At 52.4% G+C, this 17,857-nt stretch overlaps 2 protein-coding genes across 2 annotated transcripts; both read right to left on the bottom strand.

Moving 5' to 3' along the window:
- Nucleotides 1-5,483: 5,483 nt before the first annotated feature.
- Nucleotides 5,484-6,933, bottom strand: LOC146420147 (uncharacterized). The gene is made up of 2 exons (XM_085048584.1): nt 6,345-6,933; nt 5,484-6,154 (listed from the first exon to the last, which is right to left on the bottom strand). Exons 1-2 carry the CDS (start codon nt 6,487-6,489, stop codon nt 5,484-5,486), a joined length of 816 nt encoding a protein of 271 aa, XP_084904710.1. The 5' UTR covers nt 6,490-6,933.
- An 8,639-nt stretch (nt 6,934-15,572) lies between these two features.
- Nucleotides 15,573-17,024, bottom strand: LOC146420148 (inositol 1,4,5-trisphosphate receptor-interacting protein-like 1). The gene has a single exon (XM_085048540.1). The coding sequence runs from the start codon at nt 17,022-17,024 to the stop codon at nt 15,573-15,575; it is 1,452 nt and encodes a 483-aa protein (XP_084904666.1).
- Nucleotides 17,025-17,857: the final 833 nt, after the last annotated feature.

Below are 17,857 nucleotides of genomic sequence, written 5' to 3' on the forward strand. Positions count from 1 at the left end.
AACTTTCCGCATATGTAACCTGTAACCTAATATAAACCTAGTGAAGTGCTGCTGACGGGGTGCATGCCTTTGGAGGGGCTACCCCTCATGCACCCCAGCTGCAATAAACACATTCCTACCTCATAACTCTCTGAGTTGTGGAGTCAGTCTGCGCCACACCAGCACCTGGAGGGACCTCTAGCCCCAGGAACACGGAGCAAACTGAAACCACAACTCTGCAAATGCTGCATGTGCCCAAAGGAATTGCAAAGAAAGTTGGGGTGTGGAAAACAAATGACAATTTATTTACAGAAGAGCAGCAACAACAACAAGCTGCAGAACGTATTTACAATATAAGAATCTTTATAACAACAGCAATCTATAGAACGTATTTACAGTAAAACGTTTTATCTTAAAGGAGAAATCTAATCAACATATTTACAAAAGTTCATCACAAGAACAAACAGAACATATGGAAAGGATGGTGTGTCCATCATCTCCATCAGTCCTGTAAGAAAAGGAAGCAGCACGGTCACTCCAGCCCAGCCCTGAGGGCTGTTCCCTGTGCCCCCAGGCTGGCACACACTGGCACAGTGGCACTCTGCTGCCAGCACTGACCCTGGCTGGGGCTGGGAGACATGCCTCAGGCACCGGGATGGGCTGGTGTGGCCCAAAGCAAGCGCAGGGCAGGCTAGGGGGTGTGGTGCTTGTGCCACCAGAATCCAGGGTCTCCCCGGGCACTGTGTCCTGAGCAGGGCCACCCAGCCCAGCCCCAGCCTGGCGGCAGGGGACCCACTGTGCCTGTGGGCAGGGCATGGGGAGCACCTGCCTGTCCTGCTGCTGGGCCTTCATTCTCATCCAAGGACCATCGGCTCCTCCTCATCCTCCTCATCCACCTCCATGGCTTCATCTTCCTCCATCACGTCCACCTCCATCTCCTCCACATATTCTTCCATATCCACCTCCATCTCTTCTTCGATATCCTCCTCATCCACCTCCATCATGTCCTTAATATCCATTACCATGTCCACCTCCATGGCCTCCTCAGCATCTCTGGCAGGCCGCATCAGGTAGCTCAAGCTCACAGTGGGGTCCCTGTCCCACACCATCCCCACAGGGCCCCAGCCCACCCGGGCAGTCAGGGGTGCCCAGCTCCATGGAATGGCACTGTACCTCCACTGGGACAGGAGAGCACATCTTGCCGGGATTGGTGGTGATATCCAGGCAGCAGGATGAACTCAGGACTGATGGCAGTATTTGGGAGCAGCTGAATAGAGTGCAGGGTGGGCTCCTAGCTGGCTCCAGGGTCAGTGTTGTGCTCAACAGCAGGAGCTGGAGGCTGCACCTGCAACATGGGCTGTGACATCACAATTCTGGGAGCTGGGATGTCACAGGAGTTCCAGGGCGACTGCACTGGGGGCTCAAGATCGTAGAATGTCCAAATCCTCAAATGGTTTGGCTTTGACAGAACCCTTAAGATGATTTCACTCCAACCTGAGCGACCTCCCACCAGACTGGGATGCTCAGGACCACATCTAAGCTGGCCTTGGATGTTTCCAGGCCTGGGGCATCCACAGCTTCTCTGCCTGTACAGCCTGTGCCATTGCCCACTACACTCACAAGAAATAATATTTTCCTAACATCAAATCCATTCCTACTCTCAGTTTGAACCCATCCCCTTGTCCAGTCACTACAGCTCCCAACAAAGGGTTGTTCTCCTGCTTCCCTGTAGTCCCTTCACACACTGCAAAGGTGCTGGGAGGTCTCCACACAACCTTCTCAGGTGTCCAGGCTCAACAGCTCCAACTTTCTCAGCCTGTCTTCACATAGCAGGTGCTCCAGGCCCCTCAGCAATTTCGTGGGCTCCTCTGCACTTGCTCCATCAGTTCCCTGTCCTTCTCCTGTTGCGGACCCCAGAGCTGGAGGCAGCCCTGCAGCTGGGGTGTCCTGTGAGGGGAGAAGAGAGGCAGGACGTCCTCACTGCCCTGCTGCCCACGCTGTGGGATGAACCTGGCACGTGTGCAGAGGGTTCTGGGCTGCCACTGCCCAGGGTGGGCTCCTGTTGGGCTGCAGATGTGAGGCTGGTGTCCAGCTGTTGTTCTCTTGGCTGCACAGGAACATCACAGCCCTGTCTCGTCACCAGGCATCCATGGCTTCAAAAGTCCATAACACAGGTCACACACCAACTCCAGCCCCACTGCTTTTGCTGCAGCCTCACAGTTCAATCATCAATGTGCCGTGAAACTGCTCAGTGTCATTCTGTTACTCCAATGGATACACAAATGTTTGCCTTGTGATGACAACAAATCTTTTTTTCTAGTTATGCTCTCGTGTTGGTGGTAGTAACACAGAGTTATTTCAATTCATTACACTTGTTCAGAGAGCAGAGTGAGTTAGGACTTACTTTGTATGGAGACACAAGAAAGTAGCAATGATCTGGTGAGGTATGGATTTACTCACATCTAAATTTGCCTCTTCCTGATACAGAAATCAGCCACTCAATTACCCACACTCCCATTTCAAGCCCTTTTGCTGGCAAAAGTATTACCTGCAAATACACGGAAGTGTTCTGAAATCTATTCTCCAGGTGTCCCCAAGTGAGGAGGCCCAGCAGAGCCACAGCCTTGGCTCTATGTGAAACGAGGGCAGAGAGCAGCCGTGTCCCCTGAGCAACCGCGGCAAGGGGAGCACAAATCCACGGCAAGAGGGGGAAGAAAAATCTCCATTTGCACTGTAGCCCAGAGCACCCCAGACACTGCTGAGCACCTGGGAGCATCTCCCTGCCCTGGCACATAACCAGCGACCTCCCCTGGGGACATCTGTGTGTGGAAAATCACACTGCCAAAGGCCAGTGTCCACAAGGGAGCAAAAGGAGTCCTGCAAAAATCCACTTCATTTGTATAAAGGGAAAGAGCTCGCTCTGCCATTCCCCTGTGTGGGCTCTCTCGAGTTTCTGGAGGGTGCAGCCTCTTTTTAATCTGAAACTGCCGATCATGTGTTGCCCTCTGCCTTTCCCCATTGGCTGAGGCACTAGGAAGGGACACATTTCCCAACCCACCTACTACATATTCCCCCTTTGACGTGTATCCGCCACCCCGCATCATGCATTGTCTGATCACTAAAATTAGCTCTGACCCCACCCTGGGCCAAGAAATTAATCCTCATAAATCTTTCAATCCTACGCCTTTTTCCCTAAAGTTCACAAGGTCAGGCTGAGCTAGGTTCTGTAAACAAACCTGCACAGTTTGATGTTCCTACAGGCCCCTGTCATTTCTCTCCAGAACCTGACTGGTTCTTTCCGGTTCTCTCATCGTTTGTAAAGACATTCACCCCCTTTTCACCTCCCACCCAGGAGACTCAGCAGCTCTTGGGAAGAACAGGGCACATCAGGAATGGGTCTGCTCCACCGCCCAAGCAAGGCACTGGCCTTGGGAATTTCTAAAGCTTGGGAGCTCTACATTTCCTCACAGCTGGAGCAGCTCAGCTCCCAGAGCCTCCGGCGCCGGCTGAGCCCCCTTTGGCCCAAGGTGCTGCCGGCCCTGCTGCGGCTGCTTTGGGCAGGGGGTGTCCGGGGAGCTCCATGCCTGCCCCCGCCATGCTCGGGGAACGCCAGGCTTTGAGGGACAGCTGCCTGGGCAGGGGCTGAGCTCGGGCACCTGCTGGCCCACGGGCTCTTGTGGGAGCCCCAGCCCCGGCAGCCGCAGCCCCAGCATGCCACAGCCCTGCCGCTGCCAGCATCGCACCCCACCGGGACTCTGTGCCACCAGCCAACACCGACCATACAGCCACCTCCAGGCACCCATGGCACCTGTCCAGCACAGCCTGCACTGCCCCATCCAGGAGTCACCCGAGTCAGGGACAGGGTCCAGTGGCTGCTGTCAGCAGCAGGAAATCAGGCAGCGCCAGGATCACCTCCCTTGGCTTTAGTCTCTTGAACAATGGCACAGTGCAATGTAATGCGGGAGAGGAGCAAAGCCCAGAGCCGTTGGAGGCTCCAAGCCTTAAACATCAGCCCCTGCAGCTCCAACAGCTGCTCCCCACATCCTGGCTCCAGCAATTCCCAAGTGATTTAGGGCGGGCTAGAATTTACTAATATAGGGGAACTAGAAGCTGGATAATAATAATTATGTTTTTTAGCTGATTCAGAAGGCCAGAGATTGGATAATGATTACTAAGATTGGCTTGCTGAAGACAATGTATTATTCGCTTAATGATTTTGTGCCTACCTAGTATTGGGGAGGATATTGAGGAGAAAGCCAAATAATTGAGAAAAACTGCTGAGTGTGACCAAACATCCTGCTGTCAGGCCCCAGAACTGGTACAAGTTAGTACTAAGACCAAGAACCAAGGGAGCATGTGCAAGGGAACAGGGTGAAGAGTTCATCCTGACGAAGACTACTAACTTCATCTTCAGGACCCTCGCCCACAATTAATCTGTGACGCTGTGCTTGCGTGAACATATTTAAATGAACTTTGAACTCATTATAATACTAATCGGGGATAGGTAATGAATATGTATAGGGGCATTGTGCAACTTTCTGCATGTGTAACCTGTAACCTAATATAAACCTAGTGAAGTGCTGCTGACGGGGTGCATGCCTTTGGAGGGGCTACCCCCCATGCACCCCAGCTGGAATAAACACATACCTACTTCATAACTATTTGAGTTGTGGAGTCAATCCGCACCTCACAAGGCTGTCATGGAAACTTGAAGTGACTACAGCTTAATCCCACTGCGAGAAGGAAGAGAATCTTCTCAGTGAGATGCCATCCTGCCAGATTTAGAACTAGAACACTAATAAATAATTCAAACATATAATGGTAACAATAATAACAAGAAATTAATCCCCAAATCCCAACACACAGCACCACACCAAAAGGATGAACCTCCTTTTTCTTCATTGTCTCAAGGCTCATGAGAAATAATCCTTTTATATAATACCCAAAAACCCACTCAGGAACAAGTTCCCCCTCCCTTCATCACCCCCAACCTTTGACTGTCTCCTTCCAGACCCTGGCCAACACTCCCAATCCCCACCCAAACCCATCATACCCCTCCTGGACATCAAGACCCTCTTCCCAAGCCCTTTTCCACCATTCCACCCCTCCAATTCCCATCCCACCCATCCTGCCCCACCCAATGCCCATCTCACCTCTCTGGAACTGCATCCCACTTTGCCCAATCCCCTTCCAATGTCATCCCACCCTGAGGGGCTGCGGAATTGAGTCATTTTGGGCAGCGATTGACCCACTATGGGGTGAGATTGAGTACTTTTCAGTGGAATCGAGTGGTTTTGAGGTACTGCATGAACCCTCTTGGCTTTTCAAATACAAAATGGTGGAAGAAACTGTACCAAATACCCCTGAAGCACCAAATCATCCAGAATAGCTCCCAAACACAAAACACCCCTCCCAAATAGCAGTAAAACCATGAGGCTTTAGGTAATGAGGCTGGAGCAGAAGACAAAGCTCTTCCTGCAGTTGGGGCTTGTGTAGGGCTTCTCTTACTGGTGGCTCTGTTGGTGTTTGGTCAAGTGAGAGCTCTGGGTGAACCTCATCCCACACTCAGGACACTCATAGGGTCTCTCCCCGGTGTGGATGCGCCGGTGCCTGATGAGGTGGGAGTTTTGCTTGAAGCCCTTCCCGCAGTCGGGGCAGCGGAAAGGCCTCTCCTCTGTGTGAATGCGCCCATGGAGGAGGAGACTGGATGAGGTCTGAAACCTCTTCCCACATGTGGGACACTTGTAGGGCCTCTCCCCTGTGTGGATCCTCTGGTGGACGATCAGGGAAGAGCTGTTTCTGAAGCTCCTCCCACATTCCCCACACTCATAGGGTCTCTCCCCAGTGTGAATCATCTGGTGGCGGATCAGGTGAGAGCTTCTCCTGAAGCTCTTCCCACATTCCAAGCACTTGTAGGGCTTCTCCCTGGTGTGAAGCTGCTCATGGGCCACCTGCTCATAGCTCTGGCTCGATCGCTGGCCAATTTCCTGGCACCGGGTGGGTCTTTGCTCCTCATAGCACCCTGGGCTCGGTTTGGAGTCTCTCCTCGTGTGGGAGCTCCAGGGCTTTTCCTCCCCATTGGACTCCTGCACCATGGAGCCATTCAAATCGGCCTCTTCCATGAGGTCCTGCAGGGAGGATTTGTCCTCTATGGTGTCCATTCCCAGCTCATTGCCTGGAGGAGGAAACACAAGGAGAGGATTTAGGATTTTCCTCCACACCAGAGGGAAGAGGAAGGAGATTCCTCCCAATCCATTCCCGGCATGACGATGTCAGCAGCAGAGTTGACCAGCAGCCAGAGGTGATGCTGGGCTGGGAGATGGAGGAGAAGAGAGGGGGAAAAGTGGCAGTGACTTCCTTCTCACCTGCCTGGCTGTCCTGGGGCATCTTCCTCTTCCTTGCAGCCTCCTTCTCCATCCAGCCAAAGTTTGTGAGTGGGAAATCCTGGTTTGGAGGGAAAAGGCAATGTGTGAGCACGTTGAGTTTGAAGGTCCCCCTGCTCGAGTCCATTTCTAGAAGTCACCAGGCATCTGGTGTCCATAAAATCCTCCAAAAAAAAAAGATTTAAAAAAAAAACCCAAACCAAAAAACCCCCCAAAACAATCCCAGGAGTTCCCTTCTCTGGTCTCTCCACTTTGGAATTCTAGTGGTCCCTCCTGTCTTGGCTGCTGGGGGTTCTGCGTGTATTGGGTTTCCCACATCTAGATGGTTCCCACCCTCCCTGGGGTCTTCGGGGTCCTGGGAATCCCCAAATTCCTCCCTCTCCAGTCTCCCCACTTTGGGGTCATGCTGGTCCCTCTCCGCCAGGGTCCCCTCACTTAGGGATGCCAGGGCTTTTGGGGTTTCCATGGGTCGCTTCTCACCTAAGTGCTTCAGGGTGTGGGTGTCCAAGGAGTCACCTCTCTGCCCCACTCCAGGCTTTTGAATTTTCCAGAAGTCCTGGCATTACCCCCTTCTCTGGGTTCCCCACTTTGGGGTCCTTAGGGTCACAGGGTTCCCTCCCTCCAGTCTCCCCCTCCTCCAGACTGCCAGCAGTCTCCTGTTCCTGGTATTGTCCTCTCCACCCTCCCCAGTCAGGGCATCCTGAGGTTTCTCCCCTCTGGTTCTCCCAAGGGGTCCCACAGCCCCCTGGCTCCGGGCTGGAGGTGGCAGTGCCTGATTTGGGAAACCCAACCCTCACTGCAGGGGGGCTCCTTGCATCCCCTGCCCACTGCTGGGTCTGTGCCAGCAGCCACCACCAGGACACCCAGAAACACCTCCCAGGGACACCCCCAACATCCCCCAAGGGATGTTTGTTGTGCATCTTGGAAGTCCTTCATACTCCAAACAGCCCACCCAAAATCACTGTGCTCATTTAAAAGTAAACTGGCAGGAGAAATGAACCCCACTAAACTTCCCCCACAGACATTACAGGTCAGAGTTACAATTGCTTGAAGAGATTACAATAAATCAGGTACAGTGAAAACTGGTTTTAACCCACAAAGATTGAGTACAACCTGGCTCCCTGTTGGTCAGAGTGATGGTCGAAATCCTACCAAGTGGTGGTCACAGTGCTGTTGAGGTTGTAGTCCTGTAGAAATTCTACTCCTCCTCTGGTCCCGTTTAGTGGAAGTGGTGTCCCAAGGCCCCAGAGCCAGATTTTATATGCTCAGGTTCAGGTGGGAGTGCTCAGTACTTCCCCCTGGGCAGGGAGTTTCACAATGGAATGATGTCATCCTGTGAGTCATGGGATATTTGGGGAGTCCTTGATGGTCTCAGTCGTTGTTGCTGCCCATTGTTCTAGTGCCATTGAGTCCACGATGGCCCATTAGCAGAGATGACCCCTCAGGCTGGGTGGGACTATGCTGGTGCTTCCCTGGAGGGAGTTATCTCAGCTGAGTCGTTAGTGTGAAGAAAAGGAAACAATTTCCTGCCTCACAGGGTTTGCCCCTCCTTCCTTATCTCATTTACCACCCAGCTGGTAGCTTGATGGGTCAGGGTTGCACTGGGCAGCTCTTGCAAACGACCTATCATCAACAGCTCATCAGAAATGACCTAATGGGAGTAGAATGCCCAGTTTGGTTACACCCACAGAGTGCCAAACTGGCACCGTGCTCCTGTAACCGGGACAGGTTGGCAGTGAGATATTTGAAACAAACCTCAAAATCTTTTTTAAAAGGCTGCTGAGGTCAGTAAGATGGATCCATGCCACCAGCAAATTTAGAAAGTAAATACTGACATCTCTTTTTCAAAAAATCAGTTACCTCTTATCCAAAGTTACAGAAGAATTTTCACTACACACATAGGTTTTGTCTTTAACTTTCACATTTTATCTAGGTTTTTCCTTTTCTTTTTCCTTTTCTTTTTTTATGAGACAAAAATTAATGTTCATTTCTTCTGGTTCCCATGTGGAGCAGCTCCCTTCCCACTGGCTGAGCACAGACTGATGGAGCAGCACTGCTGAACATGGGGACACCCAGAGGGACCAGAAGAGCTGCCTTTGTCCACCTGCAGCTTCAAGGACCAAACTCTGAGCAGACATGGCTGGAAGAGACTGGCAGGCTCCCTGTTTGCTGTGCTGCCCCACTTGTGAGGGGCTCAGCTTTGCGTGAGGCACAGTGAGAACAAGGGGCAGCTCCCTCCCAGCCCTGCAGCCAAGGGACCCCTCTGGCCCCAGGGCTTGGGGCACTGTCAGCACCTGCTGCTTCAGCCACTGCTTCTGCTGGCATTGAGAGCAACAACCAGGTTGTAGCTGATCTCGAGGGAGCAGCAGCAGGGCCTGGAGCTGATCCCTGAGTCTGGGGCAGGGCTGGACAAATGACCCCACAGCAGGAGCAGCAGCAGCAGCAGCAGCAGCAGCAGGAAATGGAGGTGACTTTGAGCACAGCCCCTGCCACTCTTGCCTCCTGTTTGCAGTGGTGTCACAGCAGCCTGAGGCACCTGGGAGCCCTCAGTGCCAGCAGGGACTTGAGATGGCAGGCCCTGGGCTCCTGGAGGTTGTGCAAGGAACGGAGCTGGGGACTCCCTGTCCATATGGAGCTTGCAGATGGAAAAGGCTGCTGTGCCCAGGCAGCTCCAAGGGCAGAGAAATGAGGCTCTCGAGCACTTGATCTGGGCCAGTTCCACAGTCCTGGGCAGCAGCCAGCGAGCAGAGGAGGAACAGAGGGCACAGCAAGAGGGACAAAAGCAGTCAAGTGCAGAGACTGGAGAGAGCCACACCTGGCAGAAGGAACAGCTGCTTCCTTGCACTCTTGAAGAAAGCTATTGGCTCTTTCAGAGCACTGAAAGGCATGAAGGGCAGAGAGGAGGCAACACCAAACAATGCTCCTGTTTTCACACCCTCCCCTCTCAGTGTCCAGAAGGAATTGGATGAACTGTATTCTTCTCTCTGAGTCATCTCCTTCAGCATGAGCAGCTTAGCACCAGGAGCTAAAGGGCCTGAAGCCTTAGGCCTCAAGAGCTGACCAAGAGGGAACTTTCTGAGCAAATTAATGCTGCTAACATGGACCAGGCTGAATCCAGCAGATAAACTCCTGGAATGACAGAATTCTGTCTGTTGGAAGAGACCTCTGAGCTCATCAAGCCCAGCCGTTCACCCAGCACTGTCAGCCCAGCACTAAACCACATCCCTGAAGTGCCAAGGCCTGAACAAGAGGCCTGACTGAGGCCTGAACAACAGGCCCTGAGCCAAAGGTGACCTCTCCATCAACCTTCCAACCAAAGGTTATCTTTTATCCACTCATTAACAAAATATTAATGATCATTAGCACTGTGATAGATTTATCTGTCACCAAATCTGCGGGAAAAAATACAAAAACCCTCCAACCACATTTTAATGTTAGAGAGTCAAGGCATTGCTTATTATCTGGCCAAGATGTTGTTCTGGCCTGGATGTACCACAGAAATCATCTCATCCACACATAGCCCGGCTGTGCAGAGAGAATCATTCCAGGAAAAATGGCATTTACTCAATTTCTCAGATATTTTATACTGTAAAAATACATAGGAAAGCATTGGGTCAGTGTTCATTGGTCTAAAGTTGAGCAAACACCCAATATTCAGTCTCTCATTGAATCTGAATCTCTTCACCTCTGATGCTAATTAGATTCTTCATTCTTCAGTTTTTCTTATCAGTCCTTTTTCCGGGAAAGGATGTTTTTAGCTCTGCTGGAGGTGGCATCTGTGGTAGCTGTTTGTGATAGCCACCATGTTCTGCTGATAACCACAATGTCCTGGCAGATGTTCTGTTAATAGTCTTTATCTTTCTGGTATCTTCGGGGTCACTCCCAATCTGTTGATATGCTGAGTTCACCAGACCTCATCTGGTAGAACAATGCCCTGAAAGAAACCTAAAATTCCTCTTCCCAGGATAAAGACAAACAAAGCTTTTGACTAAAGTTATACAAAATTTTTAACCTGATATATTTTCCAACACAGGGACACTCAGGACAGTATTCCCTGTCCCCAGCTGTGCATGGCACCTCCCACACACCAACAGTGCCCTCCTGCCCACAGCATTGCTCTTGAAGCACGGAATTGACTCCACAACTCAAATAGTTATGAAGTAGGTATGTTTTTATTCCAGCTGGGGTGCATGGGGGGTAGCCCCTCCAAAGACATGCACACCCTCAGCAGCACTTCACTAAGTTTATATTAGGTTACAGATTACATATGCATAAAGTTAGACAAAGCCCCTATACATATTCATTACCTATCCCCTCTTCGTATTATAATGAGTTCAAAGTTCATTTAAATATGCTCGCGCAAGCGCAGTGTCTCAGATTAATTGTGGGGAAGGGTCCCGATGATTAATTATGACAGGTGCGCATGCTCCCTTGGTCCTTGGTCCTAGTCCAAGCCTGAGAACCAACTCGTACCGGTCCTGGGGTCCAAGGGTGGGATGCTCGGTTACACTTGGTGGTTTCTCTCAATTACTTGGCTCTCCTCTTTTATCCTCCCCGATACCAGGTAGGCACAAATTCACCAAGAAAATAATAAATGGATCGCAGCTGGCATATGTTAGTAAATCATTATCCAATCTCTGGCTCTCTAAATCAGTTTAAAAATATTATTATTACTATTATCCAGCCTCTAGCTCTTTTACATTAGTAATTTCTATTTTACCCTAAATCACACTTCTCAGCTCCCTCTCCTTCCCTGATCATCTCCCTGTGCTGCACATGTTCCTCCTGAGAGGAGCCTTGTCCCTGTCAGTGCTCACAGAGCCCATCCCACCCTCTGTGCACTCGCCCAGCCCTACAGAAACCTGCCTGTCTGCAGGGCCCTGCCTGGGGGAGGCTCTGTGTGCAGGTGGGCAAGGGCAGCTGGCAAGAGCCCTGCTGGGCCCTGCAAAGGTGCTGCTGCTGCTGTCCATGGGCTGAGCAGTGGCTGAAGGCCCTTGAGGAGGCTCCCAGCAGAGACACTGAGCACCCAAAGGTACAGAGCAGGAGTTGCAGTAAATGCTCAAACATTTCTCCTTTTCTACTTCTCTCATTCCGCAACCTACCCATCCTGCTCCAAGTAGGAAATTGAAGCAGTCTCAGGAAAGCTCCTTATCTTCACAGTAATCCCTGGCTCACCTTCTCTGGGAAGTGTCCTCCAGAGCTGTCCCCAGGCTGACCTGGAGCTGGCAGCAGCCCTGACCCACACAGCACCTCTCAGCAGCAGCACCTGCCCTGCTCAGGGTCACTCCTTCTCTCCACAGCTTCTGGAAGAACTTTCTCCAGCAGAAATTCTGGCCATAACGTCCTTAGGAGCTCAGGGTGTTTCTCCTGCAGCTCCTTGTAGCTTTCCTCTTCCTGTGCTGGGTCTCCTGCACCGCAGAATTCTGCCAGCTGCAGCTTTACAAACGTCAGCTCAAGGTCTGGATGTTCCTGAACAATTTGCTCGAGGTCCTTGGGGGCTGCATCCAATGCATTCTTCTTGTCTTCCCCGTTTGCATGGAGCCAGTGGATCTGCTGGCTCCTGGCCAGGGCCTGGCAGAGCAGGTGGAACCTGGGTCCTGCTGCAGGAGCTGGGGGAGCTCCAGGACTCGCTCTGGCCGCTGGGGCAGCCACAACACAAGCCGTTGCCAGCCAGGAGCCAAGGGCTCCGTGTGGCTCTGCAGGACCTTGTCCCTGGGGCTCGTCTGGATCAGCGTGGGCAGCTGGGCTGCACTTGGCTCCGTTTGTGTCCCTGCTTCCCCTGGGACAGCAGCTGCCCAGCGCCGAGGGGACAGCAATGGCACCGGGGCAGTTTGGGGTGAGGTTCAGTGTCTGTGCCTGGCATAAATCCCAAATCCTTCCCGAATGAGCAGAGAGTGCTGACAGAGCACAGGATGCTCTGCTGAGCACGGGATGGACCAAGGGTGATGTGAGACAAAGCCAAGAGGGGAGTCCCAAAGAACAGGAGGAAGAAGAGCAGGAGGATAAACCTGCAGGAGAGGAGGAGGAGGGATAGAGGAGGATGAAGAGCGGGTGGGGAGGAGGGGTGGAAGAGGGGAAATGGGAAGAAGAGGAGGGATAAAGGGAGAGGAGTGGGAGGAAAAGGAGGGATAGAAGAATGGAAAGTAAAGCATGAGAAGGAATCACCACGTGCGTCTGTTGTTCTCTGTGTCTGCAACCCTTGGCCCGGGAACATCACCCCCCCCCCGGGGCATCCCTCAGGTAAGCGGGCAGGGAGAGCTGAGCCAAATATCCTGGGCGGTGCCTGGGGTTCTTTCTGGGAGGTTGGGGGGATTTTTGGACCTTGTAGAACTCCAGTGCCGAGCCCCAAATATCTTTGGTTGATCCAGGGAGGGGTTTTTTGTTTTGGGTTGGTTTTTTTGGGTTTTTTTTTGCGGGGGAAGGGGAGGGGGCGGATGTTTGGATCTTGCAGGACTCCAAATGTGAGTCGCAAATACCCCTTGGGGGGACATTGGGGAGTTCCCGGCACGTGGGTTTTGGGGTGATCCCAGTGGCGGCTGCCAGGAGAAATGGGATGGAATGGGATGGGATGGGATGGGGCTTGCGGGGTATCCGGCAGCTGTGAGGGAGTTTTGGGGTACCCCTGATCCTTCAGGGGTGGCACTGGCAGCGGGGGGACACGTGGCTCCGGCACCTCTGGACCCCACCTGCGCCCCCCTCGCCCCCAGCGCCCCCGGGAGCGGAATTTGGGGAGGGGGGAGGTGGGGGGCCCCCAGGCCGGGCCCCCCTTGCTGTCCCGGCAACCGGGGGCCGAGTGCGGGGGGAGCCCCGCGGGCATTGCCCGGCCCTGCCCGGCACGGCTGATGCCGCCCGCCCGCGCTGCGCACTGCTCCGGACTGGTGCTGCCAGTGCCGCGCGGGGCGGGGCCGCTTTGGGGACCCCCCAGGGCAGAGCGCTTTGGGCTGCTTTGGGGCTCTGGGCACCTGCAAAACCGGCGCTGGGCACGGGAAGAGCGTGTGGGGGCAGCTGGGGCCCTACTGGTGGCACTGGTGGCGCTGGGAGTCCCCCCGGCCGCGGGTTGAGCGGGGGGCGCGGTGAGAAGGGGGGCGGGGGCTGGGAGCCCAAATGGAGCGAAATGGGGATTGGGGCCCTTCCCCCAGCACTCGATCCCTGGAGCAATTCCCTGGGCTCTGGCGGAGGTGGATCTGCACTGGGATTGTTCCCCAAGCCTCCTGTCCATCCCTGGGGCTGATTGGTGTGTTCCCCCCACCCAGCAGCTTGTGCTGCAGCAGCCATGGGGCAGAGGAGGGTGGGGAAGGGGGTTCTGGGGTGGGAGCAGAGGAGCAGCAGGAGGAAGAGAAGGGAGAGAAAAGGGGCAGGAAAAGAAGAAGCAGCAGAACCATGAGATTTCACCACCCACTGTGTCTGCAGCACCCCTGGCTCTGGGATCATTGTCCCCCTGCATTCCACAGGTGACCAGAGAGGAGGAGCTCACCCCAAATCTATCGGGGGGTCTCCGGGAAGGTTGGTTTGGTTTTTTTTCTTGAAAGGATATTTAGAACTCACAGATTCTAGAACTGAGCCCCAGATATCTTTGCATGTCCCTGGCAGGGATTTTTTGGACCAAAGGGGATGTTTGGATCTTGCAGGACTCCAAAGCTGAGCCACAAATGCACCTTGGGGGAATATTGGTGGAGTCCATATGGGAATTGCCTGGTATCAGCAGGACCGAAATCTCGGTCTGCTGCGCCATGGCAGACCTGCCGAGGGCTGTTTGCAAGGGCCTGCAGGGACAGCACCAGGGCCAGTGGCCTCCCACTGACACAGGGCGGGCTGAGGCCGCAGGTGTGGCACAAACTGTGGGCTCTGAGGCTGCTGAGGCCCTGGCCCACGCTGCCCACAGAAGCTGTGGCTACCCCTGGATCCCTGGCAGTGCTCCAGGCCAGGCTGCTTGGGCCTTGGAGCAACCTGGGAGAGTGGAAGGTGTCCCTGCCCATGGCAGCAGGCTTGGAACAAGGTGATTGTTAAGGACCCTTCCAAGCCAAGGCGTTCTGTGATTCTGTGATCCCAGGGGCAGCTGGGCTTAATTTGTGATTAGAAACAGCTCAGCACTGCAAGTTTGCTTGAGTTCAAGGAGAATGTTCGCCAGCCCAGATTCACAACTGGTGAGATTTACCAATACTAGAGGTCAGGCTGAGATCAATAAAATCTTACACAGTCCAGATTCTGCATGATTGTAGTTTATTGAAGAAAGAGCAAAACTGATTGAGGCTTGCCAGTCATAAATGCACTAACTATAGAGCATTACTATGTGTTTCAACAGATAGTGACAATCCATAAAGCTTTACTTCTAAAAAAAATAATAGTATATATTTAATATATTCTATAGCTGTCATCTATGGAATAAATATATCTATTTTATCAAGATCTTTCCAGACATAAATGCACTAAGAGATTTCTTAAGTCTCACAACAGATAGTGCCAACACTAAATATGTGCTATATTGTTATTGTTTAATCATAATTACATTGTCAAATATTTATAATTAATATTTATCATGATAGATTAAGTACCTATTTCTTACTTTTGATAATATACATTTTAGTATATGGTTTTCTTGGATTGAATTTTGGTATTATTTATGATACCTAATAAACTATTTAAAATAGTTTTATTAACTTTATCATGTAGTTATAATAGGTATACATTATATATCTTTATCCAGGAAATAATAAAATCTAGATACTTCTATATACGAGATTTCAAGGTCAGCTCCAACACAGTTGGTATAATGCTGACCTAAAGGTGTCCCTTGCGGGGACAAGGAGAGACACAGTCCATTGTCTAATCCTGGGCTAGCAGAGCTAGTTTGTCCTCTCAGTGTTTTTTCCCTGTTTGTTTGTCTTTTTCTGCCCCACATTCCCACTTCCTTCATACTGTCATTTTTGGCCTTTCCTAAAGGGCTGGAAGAACTGCATGTTACAGGTGGGGTTTGGTGACTTTGGCCATGCCTGTAAGGCATGTGCTCTCCTCATTTGCATTCTTAGGAGTGGGAAAGGCCGCATGCAAGTAGGTGTTCATGTGGATCTAGGTGACTGGTTTTGGAAATGGAATGATAGGAGGAGGTAGAAAAAACCCTCTGGTGGCCCTCCAGCTGCTGAGGCAGCAGGAGAGGCTGTGGGGCCTTTGCCAGAGTCTTTGCACATATCCTCTTCTCCTTTAAGTGTTCTTTCAATTGTAGCTGTAAAGGATTCTTGCACGAGCCTGTCGCAGATCCATGTAATTACTCTTTGCATAGGAGTGGGCAACTGGATCCATCACCAAATGATGGAAGAGATTGAGTGACTCAGCCATTTGCACATCCTGGGGCAAAGTGATCTCCTCAGGAAGCCTCCGGTTGCCCACAATGAAGTGGTTGAGGTGTCTCACTTCCACATATGAGTGCAGGGCCTCACTGATATCCAGAAGTCGTCTCACAAAATCTCTCCTACGCCACTGTGACACGGGTAAAATGTTCAGCATGTACATGACAATGGTCTTTGTGGTATAGGTGGAAAATCCGAAACCCAGCTGAAGACGGGTGAAGAACTGTAGGCACTTGAGGTGCAAGCTGTCAGGGGGAGCCTGCCTGGCGATGTGCCTGAAGAACTTGATCTCTGCCACGGCGTAGGTCTCAGGCCACCATGTGCTTGGGGTGAGGAGCTCTCTAGACTGGCTGCTAACAAAGATGTCTGAGTTGCCTCGCTGCACCCCAAACAGCATCTCAATTCGAAAGCTTTCTCTGCCATTGGTCACCTTGAATTGGCAGGAGCGTGGGTAGGGCAGCAGCACTAAATGCCAGTTGTGTGACTGAGGCAAAGCTGGCCAGATTGCTCTCAGCAGGACGTAGAACCAGCGGGCTGTTTTCTGCACATCGAGGTAGGAGCCGGTGCAGAGGGTGTGAAGGAGGCTGGGATCCTGATTCCTCCTCAGCTCCTCCTCGGGGTGGTGGAGGAAGCACCGCATGTTCTCAGCCTGCTGCTCCCTTGTGCAGGTGCACTCCAGCTCCACGCGGACACGGAAGATCCTCACGTGTCTCTGCCTTGCAGTGGACATCTCCAGGTGGAAGGAATGCCCTTGGGGAGGAGTCATGGGTACAAGAAAGCGATAAACAACATCCTCCTCACGGGGACTCCAACCCTCAAAGGCACTGCCAACTCCAATGGCTCGTTCCAGCATCGGGTGGAAAGTGTTAGATAAGACGCGTCCAGCATAATTTATGAAATCGTCCATCAGGTTAGTTGTCCACTGGCAGCCTGTCTCCAGGTCCTGTACAGGCCACTGTAGGTGCTCCATTAGAATCCTTCCAATATCATCAGATTCCTGGTCTTCGACTTCATTGGCGTCATTATTGTTCTGATCATTTGCAGCAATATTCATGACTTGATTTCCAGCATCGTCTTCTTCATTTGCTCCATTATTTTGTTCTTCGTTCTCCTCTCTCCTCAGGCTCCTTTTCCTCCAGATAAACCATACTGCCAAAAGAAGGACCAGGAGCCCAGCAAATGCCCAGAGCTGCCAGTGCTGCAAGTCAAACACCAGCAGGTCTCCCCAGGCTGAGCCGCTCTGCTTCAGTCTCAGCTGCTCCAACTCTTGCTCCAGCCGAATCTTCTCCTGTTCCAGGTACTTCACACGTGCCTGCATGCACAGGAGCTCCTCCTGATCCATGCCATCATCCACAGGCTAGAGGTACTGAGTGAGGGTTTTTAAGAGCCAGAAAAGGAAGCGCCAGGAAAACATGGTCTGCAGAAGGATAGAGAGAAGGCCTTGAGTAGGGCTGGGAGGGAGGCAGGTGGCAGTGGGGGCAGCAGGGGTAGGAATCACAGGGATGTGGGGGCAGGAAGGAAAGGGCCCTAGAGAGCTGGCAGGAAGCAAGGCCTGTCCTGCTGCACCAGGAGCAGCAGCAGCAGCAGCAGCAGCGTGCCCTGCCCAAGGCTCCCCTGTGAGGGGCTGTCCCTGCATGCACGGGGAGAACCCACCCCCGGGTGCAGCGTTTCTGCCCCAGCCCTTGTCCAGCCCAGCCTCCCTGCCACGTGTGCACTCACCGCTTGCCCGGGCTCTGCCGGGGCAGCGTTGCCTGCTGGGGCCTTTTATAGCTGCCCCCATTGTGACATGTCCCCCGTGATGTCACAGGTGCCACAGCGCATCACAGCCAGGCCAGCCCCACTCTTTGTCCCCAGCCCAGCTCAGCTGTTGGGGAAGATGAAATAGTAAGGCCCTACAGATATGATGACCTTGCAAAAGATGCTGAGAATATGGGAAATATGAGCGAGATTGAAATGAAAACAAGATTCGAGTTGTAGAGTAACTAAGAGAACAATGGTATGGCCAAGGCAGGTAATCCCCCCTCTTGATAGAACAATGCCCTCTGCCCAGGCAAGTCCAAGGGTCAGAGCAGACCCTACCTGCCTGGTAGAAATCCCAAAAAAGGCAGTTTTTTTAAGGTTTGAAACATGACCCTGTATGGTAATGTGATG

The sequence above is a fragment of the Lichenostomus cassidix genome, unplaced genomic scaffold (assembly GCF_008360975.1).
Source record: "Lichenostomus cassidix isolate B80296 unplaced genomic scaffold, HeHo_3.0 HiC_scaffold_44, whole genome shotgun sequence".
Taxonomy (NCBI): Eukaryota; Metazoa; Chordata; class Aves; order Passeriformes; family Meliphagidae; genus Lichenostomus; species Lichenostomus cassidix.